Genomic DNA, 27,053 nt, shown 5'->3' with positions numbered 1-27,053 from the left:
CTCCTTGTCGCCGTCCTGCGCCCGCGAGCACGAGCCCGCTGCCGCTTCCTCGCCGACCCCGCCCGTCGAGTGTTGCGCTTGCCGTTGCGCATCGCACCGCTGCCCTGTCCACCACGCCTCGCGTCCGCTCCGGCCAGCCGCCGCTAGCCACGCTTGCCCGCCCGCCGCTTCTGCTACGCCGTTGCCGCGCCCCGGGCACCCCCCGACCGCTCGTTCGCTGCTCGCGGCCACCCCCACGCTCGCTCCTCCCGCGCCTCGTCGATGCTCGCCGACACCGCCTCGGTCGGAGCCCCGCCCGCCGCGTCTCCCCTGGCCGCTCGCCCAACTCGTCGGCTACCGGCCGCACCCGCCGTGTCGCTCATGCGTCACCCCCGCTTGCGGCTCCCCCTGGCGGCGCCCCGCGAGTGTGCCTCCCGCGGCCGGGCCACGCCCTCCCGCGCAGCTGCCGCCACTCGCGCCGCCCGCTTGCCTAGCCGGCCGGCCGTGCATGCCCTTGGTGGCCGCCGTCGCTCCCTGGTGCGTGCTCGCGCGCGAGCCCAGCCACTGGGGCCGGCCCTAATTCCCCCTGTTAAGCTAACCCCCCACTAAACTAACCCTGGACCAGTTAGACACTAACAGTGTGGGCCCAAGGCCTTTAACTTAAGTTAAAACAAAATTTTAATAAAAATGGTCCCCTAAGACCCTTACAGGTGGGCCCCGTTGCCCCCTTTGACTGGTCAACATGGACCAGTCAACTGCTGACTGTGTAGTTGACTGACCCCACCAGTCAGCCCCCTCGTGCACACTAGGTGCAGTGCACCGGATGCACATAGAAGTTTCTGTTTTTAATTTTCGAATTAAAATAAACCCAATGAATTTCAGAAAATGTTTAAAACTTTGGAAATTCATATAAAATAATCCGTAACTCGGATGAAAAAACTTTGTACATGAAAGTTGCTCAGAACGACGAGATGAATCCGAATACGCAGCCCCGTTTTACCACCACACATCCGTAGCATAGCAAACACGCAACTTTCCCCCTCCGATTCATCTGTCTGAAAACGCGAAACACCGGGGATATTTTCCTGGTTGTTCTCCCCCTTCGCCGATATCACTTATCCCCGCGTTAGGTCACCTCTAGCACCGCATATTGCCATGTTATGCTTTGTGTTACATTTGATTGCTCTGTTACTTATTGTTTTCCCCTTCGTTACTCCTTTCCGGTAGACTTCGAGACCGTTGCCAATGTCCGTGTGTTCGACTACATCGAAGATGACCCCTCCTTGCCAGAGCAACCAGGCAATCCCCCCCCTTTGATCACCAAATATCGCCTACTCTTCTCTCTACTGCTTGCATTAGAGTAGTGTAGCATGTTACTACTTTCCGTTAATCCTATCCTGATGCATAGCCTGTCATTGTTGCTCTAGGTATTGATACCTTACCTGCAATCCTAAATGCTTAGTATAGGATGTTAGTTTACCATCAGTGGCCCTACATTCTTGTCCGTCTGCCATGCTATACTATCGGGCCTTGATCACTCGGGAGGTGATCATGGGTATATACTTATATACATATTATATGATACTTGTGGTGACTAAAGTCAGATCGGCTCATAGACTACCCACGAGTGATTCACGGATTGGGTCCGGAAGGACGTTTGTCCTGACGGGCCTCTGAGTGAACCTTTGTGGCGGAGCGACAGGGTAGGTTGAGACCACCTAGGAGAGAAGTGGGCCTGGCCCTGGTTGGCATCCGTGGTTATTTCAAAATAACACGCTTAACGAGATCTGAGTATTTGATCTGAGTCTGCCCATTGGCCTATACGCACTAACCAACTATGCGGGAACAGTTATGGGCACTTGACGTCGTGGTATCAGCCGAAGCCTTCGTGACGTCAGCGACTGAGCGGCGCGCGCTGGGTTGGACTGGAACGCCTGCTCTTGTATAAGGGAGGCTAGGTCTGCTCGGCCGCATACGCAGCGTACAGGTGTGCAATGGGCGATGGGCCCAGACCCCTGCGCCATTGGATTTAGACCGGCATGCTGACCTCTCTGCTGTACCTAGGTAGGGCTGCAACGTGTTGATCTTCCGAGGCCGGGCATGACCCAGGAAAGTGTGTCCGGACAAAGGGAATCGAGCGTGTTGGGAAATGTGGTGCACCCCTGCAGGGAAGTTGATCTATTCGAATAGTCGTGTCCCTCGGTAAAAGGACGACCCGGAGTTGTACCTTGACCTTATGACAACTAGAATCGGATACTTAATAAAACACGCCCTTCCAAGTGCCAGATACAACCGGTGATCGCTCTCTCACAGGGCGACGAGGGGAGGATCCGGGTAGGATTATGCTATGCGATGATACTTGGTTAACTTACCATCTACTCTCTTCTTCTGCTGCAAGATGGAGGTCTCCGGAAGCGTAGTCTTCGATAGGACTAGCTATCCCCCTCTTATTCCGGCATTCTGCAGTTCAGTCCACATATGCTACCCTTTTCCATTTGATACTGTGACGCCCCCGATTCAATCGTACACTAATCATGCACGCAAATGTGTACGATCAAGATTAGGGACTCACGGGAAGATATCACAACACAACTCTAAACCATAAATAAGTCATACAAGCATCATAATACAAGCCAGGGGCCTCGAGGGCTCGAATACAAGTGCTCGATCATAGACGAGTCAGCGGAAGCAACAATATCTGAGTACAGACATAAGTTAAACAAGTTTGCCTTAAGAAGGCTAGCACAAACTGGGATACAGATCGAAAGAGGTGCAGGCCTCCTGCCTGGGATCCTCCTAACTACTCCTGGTCGTCGTCAGCGGGCTGCACGTAGTAGTAGGCACCTCCGGGGTAGTAGGAGTCGTCGTCGACGGTGGCGTCTGGATCCTAGGCTCCAACATCTGGTTGCGACAACCAGGTAGAAGGGATAGGGGGAAAAGAAGGAGAAAGCAACCGTGAGTACTCATCCAAAGTACTCGCAAGTAAGGAGCTACACTACATATGCATGGGTATATGTGTACAGGGCCATATCAGTGGACTAAACTGCAGAATGCCAGAATAAGAGGGGGATAGCTAATCCTATCGAAGACTACGCTTCTGACAGCCTCCATCTTGCAGCATGTAGAAGAGAGTAGACTGAAGTCCTCCAAGTAGCATCGCATAGCATAAACCTACCCGGCGATCCCCTCCTCGTCGCCCTGTTAGAGAGCGATCACCGGGTTGTATCTGGCACTTTGAAGGGTGTGTTTTATTAAGTATCCAGTTCTAGTTGTCATAAGGTCAAGGTACAACTCCAAGTCGTCCTGTTACCGAAGATCACGGCTATTCGAAAAGATTAACTTCCCTGCAGGGGTGCACCACATAACCCCACACGCTCGATCCCATTTGGGAGGACACACTTTCCTGGGTCATGCCCAGCCCCGGAAGATCAACACGTCGCAGCCCTACCTAGGCACAACAGAGAGGTCAGCACGCCAGTCTAAATCCTATGGCGTAGGGGTCTGGGCCCATCGCCCATTGCACACCTGCACGTTGCGAGGGCGGCCGGAAGCAGAACTAGCCTCCTTAATACAAGAGCAGACTTACGTTCCAATCCGGTGCGCGCCACTCAATCGCTGACGTCACGAAGACTTCGGCTGATACAACGACGTCGAGTGCCCATAACTGTCCCCGCGTAGATGGTTAGTGCGTATAGGCCAGTGGCCAGACTCATATCAAATACCAAGATCTCGTTAAACGTGTTAAGTATCCGCGAACGCCGACCAGGGCCAGGCCCACCTCTCTCCTAGGTGGTCTCAACCTACCCTGTCACTCCGTCACAAAGTAACAGTCGGGGGGCCGTCGGGAACCCAGGCCCACCTCTACCGGGATGGAGCCACCTGCCCCTTCAACCCCCATCTCCGAACAATATCATAAGTAATGTAACAGTATAAGTATATATCATATGCCCGTGACCACCTCCCGAAGTGATCACGGCCCAGTAGTACAGCATGGCAGACGGACAAGAGTGTAGGGCCACTGATGGAACACTAGCATCCTATACTAAGCATTTAGGATTGCAGATAAAGGTAACAACAGTAGTAGCAAGGACAGGCTATGCATCAGGATAGGATAACGGAAAGCAGTAACATGCTACACTACTCTAATGCAAGTAATAGAGAGAAGAATAGGCAATATCTGGTGATCAAAGGGGGGGCTTGCCTGATTGTTCTGGCAAGAGAGGGGGGTCGACAACTCCGTAGTCGTACTGGATAGCAGCGGCGTCGGTCTCGGTGTCTAGCGGAAGAAGAGGGGGAAGAAACAATGAATACAATGCAAACAGATGGATAACGATGCATGACAAAGCAAAGAGTGTTGCTAGGCGTGCCCTAACGCGGTATGAGGTGATACCGGTGAAGGGGGGAAACATCCGGGAAAGTATTCCCGGTGTTTCGCGTTTTCGGGCAGAGGAGCCGGAGGGGGAAAGTTGTGAGTTCGATAGGTTAGGGATGTGTGGCGAATGAACGGGCTGCGTATCCGGGTTCGTCTCATCGTTTTGAGCAACTTTCATGTAGAAAGTATTTTCATCTGAGCTACGATTTATTTTCTATTAATTTTAAAAGATTTAAATCATTCTCAGGATTTATTTAATTATTTTAATGCAACATAATCCAGAACAGTGTTTGCTGACGTCAGCATGACGTCAGCAGTCAACAGTGGTTGACTGGGCCAAACTGACGTGTGGGCCCAGTGGGACCCACCTGTCATACACTGTTAAGTTAATTAGGGTTAGGTTAAACTAATTATTGCTTAGTTAGACTAACAGGTTAATTAGATTAATTAAGTAGGATTGATTAACTTAATTAATTCCTTAATCAATCAATTAATTAATTAATTTTATTTATTTATTTATTTATCTTTTTTAAATCTTTTTTAACTTCTTTTTTTAGTAACGTTTTCGTTCTAAGGCTGGGCCCCACATGTCATAGGCCCCAAGGGGGGCTAGCGGGCAAAAGGGCAGCGGGCGCTGGCGGGTGCCACACCCGAATGGGCAAAATCGGGGCAGACCACCCAGGCGGCGCTGCAGGGCAATGGCCGGCCGGCGGGGAGCAGCAGGGCGCCACCAGTGGCGCGCGGGCCGGCAGAGACTACCCCAGAAGCGACGAGCAAAGGGGGCGGCGCAGCGGCGCAAGTGCACCTGCAAGCATCAAAAGGGGGCGCGGGCGGCTAGCGGTGCTCGGGCGGGCGCGGCCACGGGAGGAGAAGAGGGCGGCCGACGGGCGAGGCCACCGTGGGTGGCGGCACGAGCAGAACCCGGATGCGGCACCGGGCGCGTGCAGCCGCGTGCATGAGCGGGGAGGCGCGGTCGGGCCGGCGAGGCAAAGGCAGGCGGGGGCGTGACGAGCGAGGCCGTGGCGAGGTCAGGCGGGAGAGCGGGCGACGCGGACATGGTCGGGCGGAGGCCGGCGCAGGGCGCGGTAGCAGTGGGCACGACGGGGGAGGCAAGGCAGGGCTTGGCCGACGCGGGCGCACGGCCAGACGGCGCGCGGGCGATGGCCACGACAGGGCATGGGAGTAGAGGCGGGGGGCTTGCAGCTGCGCTAGTAGCAGTAGCCGCATGGGGGCGCGGTGGCGCGACGAGAGCAGCGGCGGACGGCCGCAGTGCACGCGCGGGTGCGGTCTAGGGCAGAGTGGGTGGTGGTGAGCGCACGTGCGGGCGCGAGGAAGAGATGAGGGGCGCTCCCGAGGGGAAGGTAGGGCACGGGGCAGCGGGGCACGGGGAGGTTGACGGGGATGATGCGCGCAGCTCCGGCGACGGAGCTCGGCAGCGGGGCGCGGTTGGGGAGGAGGCGATGGCGGCGGGGTGTCGAACGGCATGGTCGGGGGCGGCGAGCGTTGGGCGCCCCCGATCCAGATCCGGGGGGATCGAGGGAGTGGCGGAGAATGGGGGAAGTGGGAGGGGAACGGTTTAGGGTTTCGGTCAGGGGTGGGGAGTATGTAGGCGCGGCTGGGCCGGCCTGGTTGGCCCAGAGGCCAGCTGGGCCGAGGCCTAGCGGGGGGTCCCTTTTGCTTCACTTTGTTTTTTTGTTTGAACCATTACTATTTTCTTTTAGTCTCATTTTAATTTTAGATTTTTACAATATAATGCCACCCCTAAATTATTACTTATAATTAGGCTTCTGCCACACTTAATTTTGCACTTTAATTTAATAGTTTAGTAATTGCTTAGTAACTTAAGCATTGAATAATTGTTTTTATTCACTATTTAAATTATAATAGGGCATTAAAACATTATACAAAAATGTTGGTTCACCACCATATTTAATTATGGAATATGTGCCACACTTAGAACATTTTAGTTTGGTAGGTTTGCGAACTTTTATCGTTTGACTTTAATTCAAATTTAAACTTGAATCAGTTTCGAACTAACGCGAGATTATCAACAGTAATCATGGTGACTCAGCATCGTTAACGTGGGATTACTATAGCGTAACTATCCGGGCGTCAAAATTCTCCTCCACTACAAGAAATTTCGTCCCGAGATTTAAGAGGTGGAATACGGGGGAAACGTTTGGTTACGAAATCCTAACGAATCTTCTCGGTCTTGGTTTCTCTTCTCGAAGTGGTCGATCCATAGCGCTGATGTCTTCATTTCTCTGCTTCAGGTCATCATGATGAAGTTGTCGTCCCTCCTTCAAGATCTTCACCGTACTTACGAAAGGGTAAGAAGGGAAAACTTGATATGGATGGATTCTAACAAGATCGAGCATCAGACGGTTAACTCAGTGAAGAAGCATAAGTATCTCTCGATTTGAAACTTAAGAAGATATCGAGAGCCAGGTAAGAAGGTACCATGAGAAGCTTCAAACGGATAGGCAATCGTTCGATGCCTAACTAGAAGGTGAGAGGGTTTCAGGGCAACGAGAATAGGTATTGCGTCTCATACCAGAATAGATCACTAGACAGGTGGTCCGTGAATTACATACGAGGCCACGCGCGAGGAATAACCTTGGTAACAGGGTGTATAGGAGAGTCAGGTTTCGATCCTAGGACCTGTGGGTTATGGGCCCACCATGTGGGTTTAAAAGTAGGAGGAGCGGTGACATCTTGCATGGTCATGATAGCAAGGCATGTCAAAAGGGTAGCCTGTCAATTGTGTCGGCAACAACGTCAGTACCAAGGGCGAGGGGCGAAGAGAACTATCTTCCTGCTTGTTGAACGAGGCGGACCAATAGGCAAAGTTCTCGTGCATCGGTGGTTACCATAATTTCAACAACAATAGTACAGGCTCTTACTGACAGAGTTGTACACTGAGGTGCTTATAAAAGCAGTGATGTATTACTGCTTAGATCATATAAACCCCAAGAAGGTTAAACAGAACCATGGAAAGGAAAATATGATTATCAGATTAAATAGAACAATGGAAAGGAAAATGTGTTTAAACACATATTTCAAGGGTATATCCTTCCCAAGAACAAGCAGAGTATGATATCCAAGACCGGATAGAAGGTAGAAAAGCACTTAAGTAAGGGGGAGGAAGCTCATGATATTACCCATACAACGGTGTTTGGATAATTGAGCAGGAAACATTTAGTATTAGCTTCAATGTTCTTGTTAAAATCGGAATACCATAGACATGCTTCGAGATAGCATTGACATGGTCAACAGGTGAAGGTTAGACTCTGGAGACACAAAGGATCCATCAGGAATAACTTGAACAATAGGTCTTACAATTCCCTCATGGAAGAAGGGATAACCTAGCTGAAAAGGAATCTATAACAACAAGTCCTCCGGCCACGTGTGATAGGCATGACCCCACCTTACTGATATATAAGGATCAATGTAATAACTCTTGGAAATATGTTCCAACCATCATATCTGACCGAGATTCAGATCTGATTGGTGCCAGGATGCCTTAGACTCAGGATGCCTAAGAAGAAAAGGTGCAACACAATTGACGAGACGACAATGTAAGATTCTCGGGAAATGTACTATGGAAGCGAGTTCCAAAACAAGAGTTCGTTATTAAAACCAAGGGGAGGATGAAGAGGTGGCTGATGAACTCAACGACAATTCATTGAGATTTTCAAAAGATGGATTTCCACACTTATGTGAACAAGGAGTCAACATTTGATACCAATGCATACATATGTAGTGTAGCTCCTTGCTTGCGAGTACTTGGATGAGTACTCACGATTGCTTTGCTCCCCCTTTTCCCCTTTTTCCTTTCTTCTCGGATGTCGCAACCAGATGATGGAGCCCAGGAGCCAGAGGATCCCGAGGATGATTCTATATGGAGTTCGGCTTCGAGGAGTAGTTAGGAGGTCCCAGGCAGGAGGCCTTGCCTTTTCGATCGTTGCTACTTTTGTGCTAGCCTTCTTAAGGCAAACTTGTTTAACCTTATGTCTGTACTCAGATATATTTTTTGCTTACGCTGACTTGTGTTTTTCGAGCTTATGTATTCGAGCCCTCGAGGCCCCTGGCTTGTAATATAAAGCTTGTATTATTTTAATTTGTGTCTAGAGTTGTGTTGTGATATCTTCCCGTGAGTCCTTGATCCTGATCGTACACATTTGCGTGTATGATTAGTATACGGTCAAATCGAGGGCGTCACACCATCCCACGAGAAAAGGGCGGTAATAGGGATGCCCAGTCCCAAACTGCAACAGAAAAAGCTTACAAATAATCAAACAAAACTCCCAATGGAGTCAAAACCTTTACTTTTATCGCTTGGGAACCGCCACTAGCGTGCTTAGCATGGAAGATATTGATAACCGATGGTCGTGAAGTAAACAAGAAGGGTGCATGTCTCAAAATATCATTTACCTCTGTTTTAAAACTTGAGCTCTGGCACCTCTGCAAATCACTGCTTCCCTCTGCGAAGGGACTATCTATTTACTTTTATGTTGTGTCATTACCTTCTAAAATAAGCACCACAACTTGAGAGCAGTGATGTCATGTTGATGCATTGTGTGTAGCTAATGTTGGGTGCATCATGACTGGATCTTTTCTACCATGAATTACAATGTTTAGTCATTGCTTGAACTTTGGAGGTGCTCTGCATTTATGTTTTGCAGTCTCAGAAAGGGCTAGCGAGATACCACTATTGTCATATTATATCATGGTTGTTTTGACAACATGTTGCTGTTTGAGATACCTTGTTATTGCTCGCTAGCTGATTATGTTATTGATATGAGTTAATATAATATTTAATAGTTATTGTCGGCATGGTTACTTATAATGTTGGTTGAAAACCTGGGTGCTGTTTAAGCTTATTTATGCAAACAAGAGAAAAAGAGTTCGTAAAAGTTTTTCTTTTTCACTTTCAGTTTATCAACTGAATTGCTTGAGGACAAGCAAAGGTTTAAGCTTGAGGGAGTTGATACGTCCCCACCGTATCTACTTTTCCTAACACTTTTCTGCTTGTTTTGGACTCTAATTTGCATGATTTGAGTGAAACTAACCTCGGACTCACGCTGTTTTCAGCAGAACTACCATGGTGTTGTTTTTGTGCAGAAATAAAAGTTCACAGAATGGAACGAAACTTTGCGAGGATTTTTATATCAATAAAGAGAATTTCTAGAGCCAAGATCCACCGAAGGGGGGGCACCTGGGTGGGCACAACCCACTAGGGCGCCCCCTCCTAGTGTGCCTAGGTGGGTTGTCCCCACCTGGTGGCCCCACAGACCCAAAAACCTGTGACACCCCCGATTTAATCGTACACTAATCATACATGCAAACGTGTACGTTCAAGATCAGGGACTCACGGGAAGATATCACAACACAACTCTACAAATAAAATAAGTCATACAAGCATCATATTACAAGCCAGGGGCCTCGAGGGCTCGAATACAAGAGCTCGATCATAGACAAGTCAGCGGAAGCAACAATATCTGAGTACAGACATAAGTTAAACAAGTCTGCCTTAAGAAGGCTAGCACAAACTGGGATACAGATCGAAAGAGGCGCAGGCCTCCTGGATCCACCTAAACTACTCCTGGTCGTCGTCAGCGGGCTGCACGTAGTAGTAGGCACCTCCCGAGTAGTAGTAGTCGTCATCAACGGTGGCGTCTGGCTCCTGGACTCCAACGTCTGGTTGCAGCAATCGGATATAGGAAGGGGAAAAGGGGGAGAAAAGCAACCGTGAGTACTCATCCAAAGTACTCGCAAGCAAGGAGCTACACTACATATGCATGCATTGGTGTCGAATGGAAAAGGCTATCATATGTGGACTGAACTGCAGAATGCCGGAATAAGAGGGGGATAGCTAGTCCTATCGAAGACTACACTTCTGGCCACCTCCATCTTGCAGAATGTAGAAGAGAGTAGATGGTAAGTTCACCAAGTAGCATCGTATAGCATAAACCTAACCGATGATCCTCCCCTCGTCGCCCTGTGAGAGAGCGACCACCGGTTGTATCTGGCACTTGGAAGGGTGCATTTTATTAAGTATCCGGTTCTTGGAAAATGTTCCAACCATCATATCTGACCGAGTTTTAGATCTGGTTGGTGTCAAGATAACTCAGACACGGAATTCCTGAGAGAAAAAGGTGTAATACAAATTGACGATATGACATTGTAAAATTCTCGAGAAATGAACTATGGAAGCAGGTCCCGAAACCAGAGTTCAGCATTAAACAAGGAGAGGATGAGGAGGTGGCTGATGGACTCAGCGGCATATCATCGAGATTTCCAAAAAGATGGATTACCACAATTATGTGAACAAGGAGATAATATTTTCAGATCAAATGATATAATGAAGTATGCTCGAGGAAAACATACACAATTAAACATTGGTTGAAGGTGCGCCCAGAATATGGGTTGGGTTGCACGACCAATGTCAGAATGGTGATTCAATAATCAATAGTCAAAGAATGAATGGCCGACCATTAACTTCAAAGCAATAGGATTGCTAGAAGGGTCAAAGAATGAATCCAAATAGCATCGTTCACTTGTTGGTATTCCGGTTATAATCAACATGGGGACCAAGAAGGAATGATTATGGTGAGAAGTATCACTTGTATTAAGAGTTCTCAAGAGGTGGTGAAATTTCCCACGACATCTTGTCATAAAAGGTGATAATAATCCAAGGTAAAGAAGAACAAATGCTGGATAGCAAGGAACTCAAGGTATAACACAAAACACAATCAAGTTTGTGTTGGACGGAAGCCAATAAAGTGGCCGATGATAATCATCGAGGGAAAGGATGGTATTTCTCATCATGAATTCGATTGATATCCTGGAAGAGCTCATAAGGTTGATGATCATGATAACGACACATTTGTCGAGAGATTTCATGAAGATGTAATCAACCAGCGACGATATCAAGTCAAAGGAATGATGAAGCAAAAGGTTATTGGAACCATGGGTACGACACAACTCAAAATCAAGCTTGTTGTTCAAGGCAAAATGATATGATGAGGAAAATCGACATAAGCTTAGCTCATCGTCAAAAATTGTGCTCCGGGAAGAAGGACCAGGTAGCACAATAACGATATAGCCAAACAGGCAATGAATGACTTGAAGGATTATTAAACTCGTAAGCAATGAAAATTATTTAAGAGTTATTGAATCGGAGTGCGGAATCGATTCACTATCGGTTTCCCTGAGTGTCTAACAACTCAGAACCCGGGAAAAATTGGAATCGGTGAGAAATAACAGTTGATGAAGAACCCATAACAAGTTATGCAGTTCCATGACATTATCAAGATATCATAGTGTAATACTCGACGGTAGATCAAAGTAAAGGTTGGACAGGTGCAATGATCTGCACAAGACAAGTACTTCAACTTGTCCGATAAAAGGTATTAATGAGAAAATATGGCCGGAACCATGATTGCAAAGGACCAATTCACAGATATCAAATGATATTAAATCAAGGAAATAGTTATTATTACAAGAGGCTTCCATGATAGAATCTACATCGTGTCCATGGGCATGAACACAAAGGTTCAAGGTCGACTCCCACTTCCTCAATGCATAACCTTCCATTCACCTCTCGCTTTTCAAAAAGGACATTAGTTGTTGATAGTTTTACCTGGTGCAATACCAGATAAGTATGACATGTGAAATTTTTCAGGATCACACAGATTAAGGAAGGCCTAGGTTCAACCCATCGGGGCTTCGTGGAAACATATATCACAAACTTCAGGGGTAAATAACTCAAGCTCGAAAGTAGAGCATGGTTGGCCAAATCGGAGAATAGGACTTACCAACGACATTATATATCAGGGAAAGAACTTCTTGAGGTTTTTGTATACAAAGGACACTGCAGATGATAATTCAACAAAGGAGCTGACGTTCCATAACAGAGCTGATGTGAGCATCGGGACACAACAGAGGAAGAAAACAATGCAAGGACATTGGATTATAGAAACAACTGAATAATTCAAAACTCAGATGCACATGAATTATCATTTACAAATCAAGGGATCAGAAGCCAACGGTCTGATTAAGAATGGATAAGTTGAATAGACTTGGGGGTACAATCGACGGCAATTTGATTGGTCGATAACCAGCTCATGTTCAAATTGACACTGAGTCGGAAGGATGAATTCTAGGATTCGACTGAGGAATGCGAGCATTCACATCTTATTGAATCAATGAACTCAAAAGGATAGTGGCAAAGGATGCCAATAAGATTACACCACTTATGGGATTAACCAAAATGCAAGCAAGCAAGAATTTCAAGAGCAATAAGCTGTTGATGATTTTCGAAAGATCGAATAGTATTTTGAAGACCTTTGTGAATTACTGGAATCAATTGGGGATGAGCAGATACTCGATAAGTGCGAGAAACTATTTGTAGGGGTATTCAGGGGGCATAGAACTGCAAGGTAGTAGGCACAAGTATTCCCGAGGTATCTTGTAATAACAGGATCAATTGTGAATAAAAGTAAGAACGACAGGTGTAAGTATTTATCCATAGGGATATTTCGGTGGTAGGGAATTTAAAAAGCAACGGGGAAAAGTCTCGAGAAAACATGGAGATTATCTTCGGGATCTTCTGATGCAGCAGGCGACCATCAGTAATAAGGGGCTCTCCAGATGGAAGTGATCACGAGATCCTAATGTTAGAGTTAGTAAAATTCGTTTAACCCGAGTAGAAAAGAGTTCAGAGTCCCGGAGTAAAGGTCGAGGAGTAAAAGATCCTAATACCACCCAAATGGCGACGTGGGCACGTAAGACACACAGCCATGTTAGTAAAAGTTTTTGTAATGTCTAGACTCGACTTTGGCCAAGGAGTGTGGAAGGGGGATTCCTACAGGCAGTCGGCTCTGATATCAACTTGTGACGCCCCCGATTTAATCGTACACTAATCATACACGCAAACGTGTATGATCAAGATCAGGCACTCATGGGAAGATATCACAACACAACTCTACAAATAAAATAAGTCATACAAGCATCATATTACAAGCCAGGGGCCTCGAGGGCTCGAATACAAGAGCCCGATCATATACAAGTCAGCGGAAGCAACAATATCTGAGTACAGACATAAGTTAAACAAGTCTGCCTTAAGAAGGCTAGCACAAACTGGGATACAGATCGAAAGAGGCGCAGGCCTCCTGCCTGGGATCCACCTAAACTACTCCTGGTCGTCGTCAGCGGGCTGCATGTAGTAGTAGGCACCTCCCGAGTAGTAGTAGTCGTCATCAACGGTGGCGTCTGGCTCCTGGACCCAACGTCTGGTTGCAGCAATCGGATATAGGAAGGGGAAAAGGGGGAGAAAAGCAACCGTGAGTACTCATCCAAAGTACTCGCAAGCAAGGAGCTACACTACATATGTATGCATTGGTATCGAATGGAAAAGGCTATCATATGTGGACTGAACTGCAGAATGCCAGAATAAGAGGGGGATAGCTAGTCCTATCGAAGACTACGCTTCTGGCCACCTCCATCTTGCAGAATGTAGAAGAGAGTAGATGGTAAGTTCACCAAATAGCATCGTATAGCATAAACCTAACCGATGATCCTCCCCTCGTCGCCCTGTGAGAGAGTGATGACCAGTTGTATCTGGCACTTGGAAGGGTGCATTTTATTAAGTATCCGGTTCTAGTTGTCATAAGGTCAAGGTACAACTCCAAGTCATCCTGTTACCGAAGATCACGACTATTCGAATAGATTAACTTCCCTGCAGGGGTGCACCACATAACCCAACACGCTCCATCCCATTTGGCCGGACACACTTTCCTGGGTCATGCCCGGCCTTGGAAGATCAACACGTCGCAGCCCTACCTAGGCACAACAGAGAGGTCAGCACGCCGGTCTAAATCCTATGGCGCAGGGGTCTGGGCCCATCGCCCATTGCACACCTGCACGTTGCGTACGCGGTCGGTGAGCAGACCTAGCCTCCCTTATACAAGAGTAGGCGTTCCAGTCCAACCCGGCGCGCGCTGCTCCGTCGCTGACGTCACGAAGGCTTCGGCTGATACCACGATGTCGAGTGCCCATAACTGTCCTCGTGTAGATGGTTAGTGCGTATAGGCTAGTAGCCAGACTCAGATCAAATACCAAGATCTCGTTAAACCTGTTATTTTGAAATAACCGCGAACGCCGACCAGGGCCAGGCCCACCTCTCTCCTAGGTGGTCTCAACCTGCCCTGTCGCTTCGCCACAAAGATCCACTCAGAGGGCCGTCGGGACAAACGTCCTTTCGGACCCAATCCGTGAATCACTCGCGGGTACTCCTACAAGCCGACCTGTCTTTAGTCACCACAAGCATCATATATTATGTATATGTATATACCCGTGATCAACTCCCGAGTGATCACGGCCCGGTAGTATAGCATGGCAGACAGACAAGAATGTATGGCCACTGATGATAAACTAGCATCCTATACTGAGCATTAGGATTGCAGGTAAAGGTAACAGCAGTAGTAGCAAGGACAGGCTATGCATCAGGATAGGTTTAACGGAAAGCAGTAACATGCTACACTACTCTAATGCAAGCAGTATAGAGGAGAGTAGGCGATATCTAGTGATCAGGGGGGGGCTTGCCTGGTTGCTCTAGCAAGAGAGAGGGGTCGTCAACTCCGTAGTCATAGTGGGTAGCAGCGGCGTCGGTCTCGGTGTCTAGCGAGAGAAGAGGGGGAAGAAACAATAAATATAATGCAAACAAATGCATGGCGATGCATGACATGACAAGTATCGGTGCTAGGGGTGCCCTAACGCGGTAAGAGATGATACCGGGGAAGGGGGGAAACATCCGGGAAAGTATTCCCGGTGTTTCACGTTTTCGGACAGATGAACCGGAGGGGGAAAGTTGCGTGTTCGCTATGCTAGGGATGCGTGGCGGACGAACGGGCTGCGTATCTGGATTCGTCTCGTCGTTCTGAGCAACTTTCATGTTGAAATTTTTTTCATCCAAGTTACGGATTAATTTCTACGATTTTTCAAAGATTTTAAACAATATTCTGTAATTAATATTTATTTGAAAATAATGATTAAAACGCTATGGGCACCCAGCACAGGGTACACAAAAGTGCATCCAGTGGCTGACAGGTGGGCCAAGGGATCCCAGTTGACCAATCAACATTTGACTGGTCAACAGGGTGTGGGGCCCCTTGTCATACTCACATGTAACTAATTAGGGATTAGTTATGCTAACTAAGTAATTAGCTTAATAAACCATTTTAATTAAGTTAATTAATTAACTAATTAATTATATTTTTATAATTATTATTTTTACATTATTTTTTTAGAAAAGGGGACCGGTGGGTCCCATATACCAGTGGCACAAGGGCACGGGCCGGGGCGAGTTAACGGGCGGCAGGGGCGACAGTGGTCGCGGCGGAACGGGGCGCGGGCTGCGGGGTTGGCGGCGGTCGAGCGCGAGACGACGGTGGTGGCGGGGCCGCGAGGCAAGGCGAGGCTGCAGGCGGCGGCGAGCGGCGGCGGCGCCCTGCGGGGCTGCGGGCGTGGCGATGCAGGGGGCATGGGCGATGAGTGGGCGCGGGGGGAGCAGAGCTCTGATGCGGCTGCGGGAGGGTGAGGGCGACGACCGCGACGAGCAGCAGGGCAGCAGGGGCAATGCACGCGGGCGGGAGCGACAACAGGCTAGCGTGCGTGCACTGGAGGCAGAGGGCGCGACGTGGTGCGGGTGAGCATGAGCGGGAGCAGAGCTCCGGTTCAGGGCGACTGAGGCGAACAGGCGTGGCTACGGCGATGCATGCGTAAGGAAAATAGGGGGGAAGACCGGCAGCTCACTTGGAAGGCACACGACGGCCCGGCGAAAGGTTAGTAGCGCAGGGTGGCCGGATTTGAGGAAGAACGTCGGCGACCGAAGGATGAAGACGCGCTCGATCTGCTCAGTGAAGTCCTTCCCGGCTCGAGCTCAGCGTTGTATTCGAACGGGGGCAAGCGAGGCGCGAAGGAGTCTGTTGAGGGGGAAGATGGGGACGGCGGCGGAGACGGGCGACGGTGGCGGTGAGGCGACTCCGGCGAGGACGAACGGCGTCGGTGTCGGGCGCCCGGGGCGCGGGCGGGCGTCGGGCTCGAGGAGAGAAGGGGGATCAGGGGAAAAGGTTAGGGTTTGGGGGTGGCCGTGGATAAGTAGGCCGCGAGCGCCGGCGGATGGCCGCCACGGCGTCGACCGGTGCCGTGGAGGGCATCGGCCACAGCCACGGCGACAAGGAACAGGGGAGCAGGGGTGAGTTCGGCCTGGTAGCGTAGCTGGGCCAAGGCCCAGTTGGCCCAGAGGGTTTCCCCACTTTTCTGCTTTCTACATTTCTTTCTTTTGTTTCCTTTTTCTTTTTCTTATCTACTTTTCTGTTTTAAATCATTTTAAATTATTTAGGCCTTTTATAAAAATGTGTTTACTACACCATATTTATCTATGCAATATTTAGTACAAACCGAACATTTTTATTTTAATGTCTGAAAACTTTTATTATTTACCAAACTTTGAATTTGAATTTTGGACCGGTTTTGATCTAACGATAGATTAGCAGCAGTAACCGTGGTGACGTTGCACCATTAGCATGGGATCACTGTAGCTTAATTATCCAGGCGTCACAAAATCTACGCTATAAAATCCTATTTTTCCAGAATCGGGGAGAAAGAATTATCACGATCCACGAGACGAAGCCGCCGTCACCTCCTGTTCTTCATCGGGAGGCCAGATCTGGAGTCCGTTTGGGGCTCCAGAGAGGGGGATCTTCGTTCTTCGTTATCACCAACCCTTGTCCATCGCCAATTCCATGAAGCTCCCCACAGGGAGTGAGTAATTCCTTCATAGGCTCGCTGGTCGGTGAGGAGTTGGATGAGATTCATCATGTAATCTAGTTAGTTTTGTTAGGGCTTGATCCCTAGTATCCACCATGTTCTGAGATTGATGTTGCTATGACTTTGCCATGCTTAATGCTTGTCACTTTGGGCCCGGGTGCCATGATTTCAGATCTCAACCATTTATGTTATCACCATTATATCCATGTTCTAAATCCGATCTTGCAAGTTATAGTCACCTACTACGTGTTATGATCCGGCAACCCCGGAGTAACAATAGTCGGGACCACTCCTGGTGATGACCGTAGTTTGAGGAGTTCATGTATTCACCATGTGTTAATGCTTTGTTTTGGTTCTCTATTAAAAGGGGGCCTTAATATCCCTTAGTTTCCATTTGGACCCCGCTGCCACGGGAGGGTAGGAGAAAAGATGTCATGCAAGTTCTTTCCATAAGCACGTATGACTATTTACGAAATACATGCCTATATTATATTTATGAACTGGAGCTAGTGCCATATCGCCCTAGGTTATGACTGTCACATGATGAATATCATCCAACAAATTACCGATCCAATGCCTACGAATTTATCTTATAGTGTTCTTGCTAAGTTACTATTGCTATGGTTATTGCTGCACTTGCTACAAAACTATTGCTATCACTATTACCGTTAACATTGTTGTTGTCACTACTATCAAAACTATCATATTACTTTGCTACTGATCACGTTGCTGCAGATAATTAATCTCCAGGTGTGGTTGAATTGACAACTCAGCTACTAATACATGCAAATATTCTTTGGCTCCCCTTGTGTCGAATCTATAAATTTGGGTTGAATATTCTACCCTCGAAAACTATTGCGATCCCCTATACTTGTGGGTTATCAGTACAAAGCCTTGGCAAATGCTACAGCTGAAGTAATATGGATACAGACGTTGCTCTATGAGCTTGGAATTAAGGCTCCACAGGCTGCAAGACTATGGTGTGACAATATTGGTGCAACCTATCTCTCAGTCAATCCTGTTTTCCATTCACGGACAAAAGACATTGAGGTTGATTTTCATTTTGTCAGAGAAAGAGTAGCTTGGAAGTCGCTTGAGATTCAGTTTATTCCTACAGGAGATCAACTTGCGGATGAATTTACGAAACTTCTTGCCATGAGAAGGTTGGATGAGTTTAAGTACAATCTCAACCTTGGCAAAGTTTTTTGAGGTTTAGATTAAGGGGGAGTGTTAGAATAAACCTTATAGGGTTAGGAGCCTGTTTAAACTTGTAACCTTTCTCTATTTGTTCTTCTCTCGCATCCCTCTCGTTTTTCTCTTTGTAAGGATCTTTGATCGATCTTTCCTGCAACTTGTACGCCAAGGCTTTTGCCCAATATATACAATGCGGCCCGAGACAAAGGGTTTAACGCTTTCCATATTGTTTCACACAGTGTGCACATGTAGCATGAGATTGCATGGATGTTGTACGTGCTATGGAGAAAGGGAGCAGAGGCGGGAATTCCATGATCACTAGGGAGGTTGCGAGTTTGAGTGTTGTACTAGGAGATTTTAAGTTTAAATTTCGGAGGAGAGTAGACAATGTCGATGCTCATAACATTGCTAAGAACTCTTTACATTTTCTGCAAGGCTGTCATGTATGCCTTTTGGAGCCCCCGGGCTATGTGAATGTTCCCATTTGATGAATAAATATGGCCATTTGATTGTGGAGATAAAAGTTCTTTTGAGAGATAGGGTAGTTACTCCTGTAAAAATCTCTCGTGAACAAAACAGGGTTGCAGATTGTTTAGCGAATTTTGGGTGTAGCGCGAATAGCACTGCGTGTTGGCTTAACCAACCGGCCCCTTGTATTGCTGAACTAGTCGCTGCCGATTGTAATCCTGTGAATCTGGAACAAATACCCTACTTTTCATCGCAAAAAAAAGGCTCGGGTGTTTTTCGCTAAAAAAAAGGTGATTCTAAAGAAAAGAATTTTAGGTTTTGCTCGAAGAAAAATATATAAAAAATTTAGGATGAAGGGAGTACTACTAGTAGTTCGAAGGATGACGAGCAAAAACATAGCAAACAGAGGGCTCATCCGCTCCGAGGCGCATCACTCTGTGCATTTAAAAACCGAACCGAAAAACCATACCAAAAATAAATCGAACCGAACCAATTTTATGGTTTTTATGGTTTCTAGTTTTGGTATGGTATGAACTTTTCATACCAATTTAAACTTGGTTTTTATGGTATATACCGAAAAACCGAACGGTTAACCGAATAAACCGAAGTAAAAAATAAATTTATATTTCTTGAGATGAACAACCATACAAGTTGTCATTTTTCTTGTACATGAGTCAAATGCACTACTAAGCACGTAATTTTTTCTTGTAACATAGTTATTTTTCTATTTTTAAAATGCTAAGTACGTCCATAACCATCAACAGATGAATCAATGCATGCATATATACTTATATATATAGTCATATACTATTTGTGTAAAATAGTATGTGTTTTGAGTCATAAATTTGCTAATTATTATTACGTCATTTCCAAATTCGCGTTAACTTTGGTTTTTATGGTATATATCGAAACCATACCGAAATAATTTGATATATACCGAAACCGAACCATATTTTAATTTCATACCATATTTACCGAAATATTAATATCGTATAAACTGAAAAACCATATAAATCGGACCATGTAAACCGAATAAACCGAACGCACAGGGTGAGAGACGCAGATTTGAAGCTGAAACTACACTCTGCTCCCCTCGCTTTATTCATACGCACACTGTCATATCACAATGTACAAAAACCACAACTCCACGGAGCGCGCCACCCACCAGTTGGGCGGCCTGGCTACCCCGGCCCCCCACCCCTCACGCGCACGAGATATGCGCCGCCTCCTCGCCGCCGACGCGCTGCAAGGCCGGGTTCGGCGCCGGAACGCACTGCGAAGCCGCGGCCGCCGCCGGAGCAGGGGTTGCTTGCGCTACTTGTGCGACTGGCATGGGCAGCTGCTGTTGCTTGACGGAGGCGACCCTCTTGCAGGCGGCCATGGCGAAGTTCTGGCCGGCGAGCGGGACGACCGGGAGCTTGTCGCAGTTGCAGATCTCGATCATGAAGCCGTCGGGGTCATGGAAGAAGATCTGGTCCACGTAGATGCCGCCCTCCTCCACGCACCGCTGGATGTACGGGATGCCCAGCTCCTTGAGCCGCCGCTCCACCGCCACCATGCTCTCGCACTGCAAACAAACACGCATTTTGCTCGGCCATTAGTCCCAGAATGTTTTTGTTAGAGCAACTTTAATGGAACGACCCGTTTCGTCCGCGACCGTCTGTTTGGGTCGACGCGAACAGAAAAGGCGGCCTAAATAGACGCGCGTCTGTTTTTCGTCCACGGGCGACTCATTCCCGGTCCATTTTTAAGTCTGATTTGTGTCGGCACGGACACGCGACGGACACGCGCTTGCTCGCCTACTCCTGTCCTGGGCCCGCTCGTCGGTGGCACATTGGCCTTTCCTCTCCCCAGCCAACAAGCAACCCTCGCTCCTGTCTCCTCCCGCGACGGCGCCGCCCATTTTGCCGGCGACTCTTTCAGCTACCGCCGTCTCCACATCCGCCTAGCAACGCCGCCCCTGCCCCCAGTCGCCCGCCGCCGTCGTTTTACCACCGGGGAGCAAGCTGGTTCCCCGCTGCTGTTTCCCCCACGTCCAGCCGCCCGGCGACTAAGAAGACGCCTCAATTGATCTCAGAAGTGGACTTCCACATTCCTGAGCTAGCGAGACATCGTGACTCAGCATGCAACTCGTTTCTATGTGGTGAGCGGTGACTAGACCTGGTATCCATCGTGCATGCCAGAGAACCAGTGCAACACGACGGAACAAGAAACCAACGCGTGAAATTAAAGATCTATGCGCCGCGCACACCAGCCCGACCCGTCCTTGTCGGCCACCGATGTAGTAAAATGAGCTGTCACCCATGCCATGATTGATCCAAAGAACCGATCGATGGCACATAACGGCACTGTTACCGCCGAACAACATGCGGGCCGTCGCCGGCGACAAGACGCCGACGTCCCTTTCGTCACACCCTAATACCCTGAGAGAGAGGGAGGGAGGGAGGGAGAGCTGTCTTGCTGATGGGACCAAGCTGTGGAGTATCATCCATGTGGCTTTGTTTGTGGGAAAAGCAACCCCCTGCTCTGTTGGTGATGGAGATGACCGAACTGCTTTTGGCCACGGGGGACATGCAATGCATACGTGCGTTCTAGAGAGTTCCACAAGCAACCCTCTTGAGGCTATAGGTTTTTTGGTGGTTCTGAATCTAGACCACATACGCATGCTGCAACATCTTGGAACACCAAACTTTGTACTTTCACTGAACTTTAATCATTTACGTTTTAATCATTTTCACTGAACTTTGATAATAGATCTGTATCACTTTCGCAACAAAAAAATAATTTTGCCCAACCTCAAAAATAGAGAGAGAATAATTTTGCCTAACTCAAATTGCACCTATCGTTCGAGAAATGTTGGGCAGCCTTTCCTGGGTAGGCATACACAGCCTTTCCACGGAACACGGATCCGAGGAACTTTGTGTTGCAACGTGGCCAACCAGTTCACGGTTCCTATACGCAGCATGGGTACCACCGAACGATTGAATGCCCACTTTCTACGCCCATTTCTTCATGCCTATCTAGCTTTGTCACCGTGGACAGCGACCCGGTAAGTGCATGTATGTACCGTGGGATAATAAAACCGCACTGTATGAACATGTGACGTGCAAGTACTGGACGCACAGTCACACCCACTTTGACGTGCACGTGAACACAATTTGCCGGCTGTGTAAGTGTAACACATGCATCCTGCCATGTTTGTTGTCTGCCTCTGCCCCAGGGTCTGGCGCCCTTCGTTACAAGACATACTGTATCTCGTCTAATCATTGGCTTGTTTTAATTTTGAGGTCTGGCTAAGGGTCGCGACGAGCAAGTTCCTTCCGCATAACGTTGTATCACGTGTGCTGAAAGCAACCCTCGCATGTGCCAACAAGGGTTGGATAAAACGTGACGGGCATAGAAAGGAGCAGCTAACGACGACGGAGAACCTAACCTATCTCGCCTACGCACCAAGCAAGTTAATTCCTTCCTCTCAATACAAAGAGGACCGTTACAAATTTGTTCAATGGGAGAAGACGGTCCCGTCGATCACGAGACACCTGTGATGACTTCGTCAACCTTAAAATGTTGTACCGGTCCCGTGTCTACTTATAAGGGTAGGGATGCTGGTGTGTGCGCGTTTGTAGAGAGAGTGTATGTGAGCCTTATGTTCAAGAAAAAGAAGGAAGGCAACCGTTATCATCTTTCAGTCCTGGACGATGTATCCTAGCCATCTCAGCCATAGCAGCAGTGTTCGCAACCAAATCGAAATTAACTACGCACAACGTACCTGGAAGGAGATGTGGTTATCCTTGGGTTGATCTCCTTCTTCGCCGGTAAGCTCTCGGGATGCTCTGACTGCAGCAGGTGGATGCCGATCCTGTAGTTGAACAACCTTCACTCACAACAACATCAAGAAAACCACCGTCAGAGATTCAGAGCAGTGCAATTAACACCGATGCTCCTACGTATTGAGCTGAGGATCCGGTTTGATTACCATGCGCCGTCACATTGATGAAAGTGAAAGCTTGGTTATCTTTTAACTTTCATATGAAAGAAACATTTTAAACATCCTATGTTTTATGATTGGAAATACATAGAAAATATTTTGAAATGTTTCTCTATGAAAAATTGCAAATTTGTTAAATACCTTTGATAAAGGGAATCATACTCAGTGAGGAATTATATTTGAACTAATGAGAAAAGTGAAATAATAAATGATATTGGAACTCGTATGTATCTTCATTATGTTATCATAACTTAGCTTTCGGAATTTATGCTTCATTCAAGCAGTGGAAGAAAAGACGAGCATCTAAGGGAATCTCACACATCATATAAGATTGTGGAAAGTGCATCACAACCTGTCACTTGTTTTGAAATTTATATTAAAGATAAACACATTGAGGAAGCTATTATTGTATCTACGAGATGAGAAATAAGTCCAGGTACGCATATCCTTTTTTTTGTGAAGTACTAATATGGTGCAGGTTCACTGACCGAAGTCAGGAATTTCTTTCAAAACATGGTTGCTTATGGAGTTTCATTTACTGATTGGATTTGATATTTATGTGGTTTTGGAAATTTTATTCTACATGGTTATCATATATTTGACTCAATGTGGAATTAATCATATTATTGATATATGTGATGGAAAACAATTGATGCGGAATTTCACTTGAGGAACAAAATAATCGAGGTGCCTATAAAGGCGGAATTACACTCGAGGAAATAATACTCGAGGCGCCGAGGAGATCTATGCTGGAATAATTAGGCGAAAACTAAATGTCTCTAGTGATCTTAAGAGTCACAGCAAGGAAACATACTGAGGGAAGGTATCATTATATATTTCTTTAGATTTTCAACATAGTGTTACCCTGGTTGCTGACCCTTGACTAAGCCTATTAGTCATGAGGTATTTGGTAAGCATGTTAAGACTATGGGGTTACGAATATTTGAACGATCGTTTTGGACAAGTGGGAGATATTGGAATTATGTGTCCTGCAACTATACTCAAATGACTTGAAATTGTTAATATTTGGAATACCTCATTATGGAATTATACATGTTTTTATACATGGAATTGCTTTACATGTTTATCATGGAATTGTTACTTGCTGGAATGTACTTAAGTTATATGCTTAAGGAAGCTGGTCGATTATCAGTGGAATACAATATAGTAGTTATATTGGAAAGACTATCCGGATACATTGATGATTGGAAGAAGCTAGATCGTATAGTTAGATTACAGCCCTAATGTTGATCTACATAATTAGATGAATTTACACTCTATTATGGTGCGTTGCTCACAAGCGCGTGCTCCAGGGACATAACGGGTAGAATCCGTTAACAGACAAATATGATCGTGGTTGATAATTTGATCTGAACTCTATCCCGGAAACTAGTGAAAAAAAAATTAGGAATCTTATATCTGTATAAGAGGTGGACTCTTTGGAAAAACAATATAAGAAGGTCCCTACCCCTAGCCTCAGATATGCGATTTGTGAGCGGCACCACGGATGAGCGCAGAGAAATAGAGAGTAGACTAAAACCTTAAATTTCTTACATTGGTATGTTGAGCAAGGTTTAGGTCACGCCGCCGCCGTGATCCTAGCCGATCCACCAGGACCGAACTCTGCCACCGGATCAAACTCTGCTCCTCCAGATCGCTCGGGATCCTCCTCATCGCACGACTCTAGGGCTGACGCCGATCGGGCGCTGCTAGCCAGCTTGCGCTCGCGCCATGCTGATTACACCAAGTTGTTGGAGGCTTCGTATGATCCAGAATAGTCAAAGCAAAGTTCGCGTCGTCTGCTAGTGCGTGGCTCAATCATGCACCCAACCCATATACGAGGCACACCATGCAAGATTCTCCCCGTGTAGGAAATTAACTCTCTCTTTGTGAATCGTAAGATTTTTTTCTTGATTGGGTTCTCGGAGCCGCCGCTCCAAGTCCACTCCGTCGACTCCGCGTCGTTCTGCGCCGAGTCGAGCTGGACTACCGCCGGTGACCTCCGCATCGACGAGTTCGCCACCAGGTCGCCACTAGACCTTCGCGTCGTTGGGTTCGCTGCTCCATGTCAGTGTCGCTCAGATGCGCCCGACGCGACCCGACTGCATCACTGGCTTGAGGTCCTAGCCAGGAAATTCCGCTGTGTTCGGCGGCCTGTTGACAACCGAAGACGTGGACAAGCTTGCCATCCTACCGCTTCCTGTACGTGACTATGTGTCGCCTGGATGGTTTCGTTGCATCCCATCGGACAAACGACGACCGGTTGACTTTTGCCATAACCGACACTGCATGCTGCTTCTTCTCTGAACGGCCACTTCGCAAGGATAGCTGAAGGAAAAGAGAAACTACTTTTGCTTCTACTGCTTCAATACGAAGGCGTGTAGTACTTTGGTATATGCAGGAAGGCAAATAACACGAAAGTGGAACGAACTTTTGCAAGCAACGGCCAGCTTGCTGGAAGGACTACACGCACCAAACACATCCATGGTTTTAATCATTTTATTTGATCACTGATTAATTTTTTTCTCAGATCTATTGCATGCAATTCATGACAAGGAGATGATATTTACTCCTCAGAAGAATACTAGTCCGTACAAAAAAGAAATCCAAGGACCTTAGATCATGAGTGCCCGGATGGGCTGGCAATTACTTCAGTGAAAAGATAGCATGGAAATTATGCACATCTAGAAAAGATCTTATTACTCAGCATCACTTGTTTGTGGAGGAAGTTGGGAGTCAGTCCGTGGACAAGGAAATTTCTCTTCAATTGTTGGTATGCCTGATGATAATATTTGCACTATATTTATTTATTCAGGGATATTTTTTCATGTAGCTGGATTGTGGTTATGTCTCATATTGCTGGAATGCTTTTGTTCACATGGTAACAGTTCCAAAGGAAATTATATATATATATATATATATATATATATATATATATATATATTTCTATGCTTTGTCATTGCTGCTAAATCTTATACACTTTGGAATTGGAAATTTTGCCATGAAACTCCCTTGTGGAGAAAAGGTATTATTGCTATTGGACACTCTGTGAAACTTCAGTAAGAACGAATTTGCTTTATTGTTATATCTTGGAATCTATTGATTATGACACACTGTTTGGAAAAGGAAGAATGGAAATATTGCTCAATAGTTAAATTAGTGCAGTATGGATTTTCACACAATGATCTATCTTTCTTGATGTCCATTGGAAGTTTGCAAACCATAATGTTTATATTTTGCGAAGATAACTCCATATGGAGGAATATCGACAATGGGAACACATGCTTGGAATCTTATTATCTACATCATCGTCACATATCTTGGAACTGGATCAAGAGGCTTATTGATTCTGGAATTTTGAACTCTAGTGAGAGGACTATGGTACATGTGAAGCATATTTTTTTAATACACCTTGTTTATTAAGGTGGAAGGAGATGAAAGGGCTTCACATTTGTTTTTTTATACTTATGATATTTCTTTGGACATCCCCACTAGAGGTCAGGTTATTTATTTCATCCCACTCTTCGATGATTACACTTTTATATGGTTATGTTTATCATTTATTATACAAGTCAGAAGGTTTTATTGTGTTGGTCACATGTTATACTGAAGTGGAAAATCAGTTGATTAAATAATATCATAGTTTTAACAACTGATTGATGGGGGAAGTACACTTCAGGAATATATTGTTTGTATGTAGAGAGCATGGAACTATTCACCATTATAATATACCATACACTCCACAATTGAATGGAGGATTTTGAATGTCTTGTATACTCCCTTGTTTCTTTGGAAGCATTGCATACTGTCATTTGTTGATATCATTCTCCATCTACTACAATCAGTTGACTGGAAGGAAATCTTCTATTTTGGCATGAAATTCTCAGTTATTACAAAGCGCACACCAGGATTTTTTTTCATGGTTATTCTAGTGGATCAAAGGGTGTTTCCTTTGTTATCCGGAAAAGGAAAACTGGTGGAAAGTAGGAACACAATTATTTGTATGATCAAGGGTGGAATTATTGACAATCATACTGGAATATAATGTTGACCCCAAAGAAACTACAAGTGACACTCCAAACATGACATGCTTAGGATAAGTGGGAGGAATTAGCTCGGAATATCATGTTTGGATAATAGTTGTATGTTGTTGGGGCATGCCACTCTAAATTTTAGAGGAATCGCTAAATCCCTTGAAGTTTTTTTTCAATGTTAACT

General features: G+C 46.5%; 1 protein-coding gene and 1 pseudogene across 1 annotated transcript; both read right to left on the bottom strand.

Moving 5' to 3' along the window:
* Positions 1–4,958: 4,958 nt before the first annotated feature.
* On the bottom strand, positions 4,959–5,960 carry LOC125521353 (vegetative cell wall protein gp1-like). The gene has a single exon (XM_048686442.1). It carries the CDS (start codon positions 5,834–5,836, stop codon positions 5,186–5,188), a length of 651 nt encoding a protein of 216 aa, XP_048542399.1. The 5' UTR covers positions 5,837–5,960; the 3' UTR covers positions 4,959–5,185.
* Positions 5,961–19,911: 13,951 nt separating this feature from the next.
* LOC125532786 overlaps positions 19,912–27,053 on the bottom strand; it is a 58,969-nt pseudogene continuing 51,827 nt past the window's right edge.

This window comes from Triticum urartu, chromosome 1 (genome assembly GCF_003073215.2).
Source record: "Triticum urartu cultivar G1812 chromosome 1, Tu2.1, whole genome shotgun sequence".
NCBI lineage: Eukaryota > Viridiplantae > Streptophyta > Magnoliopsida > Poales > Poaceae > Triticum > Triticum urartu.
The sequence above is the reverse complement of the archived record's forward strand: the minus strand, read 5'-3'. Positions and strand labels throughout refer to the sequence as shown.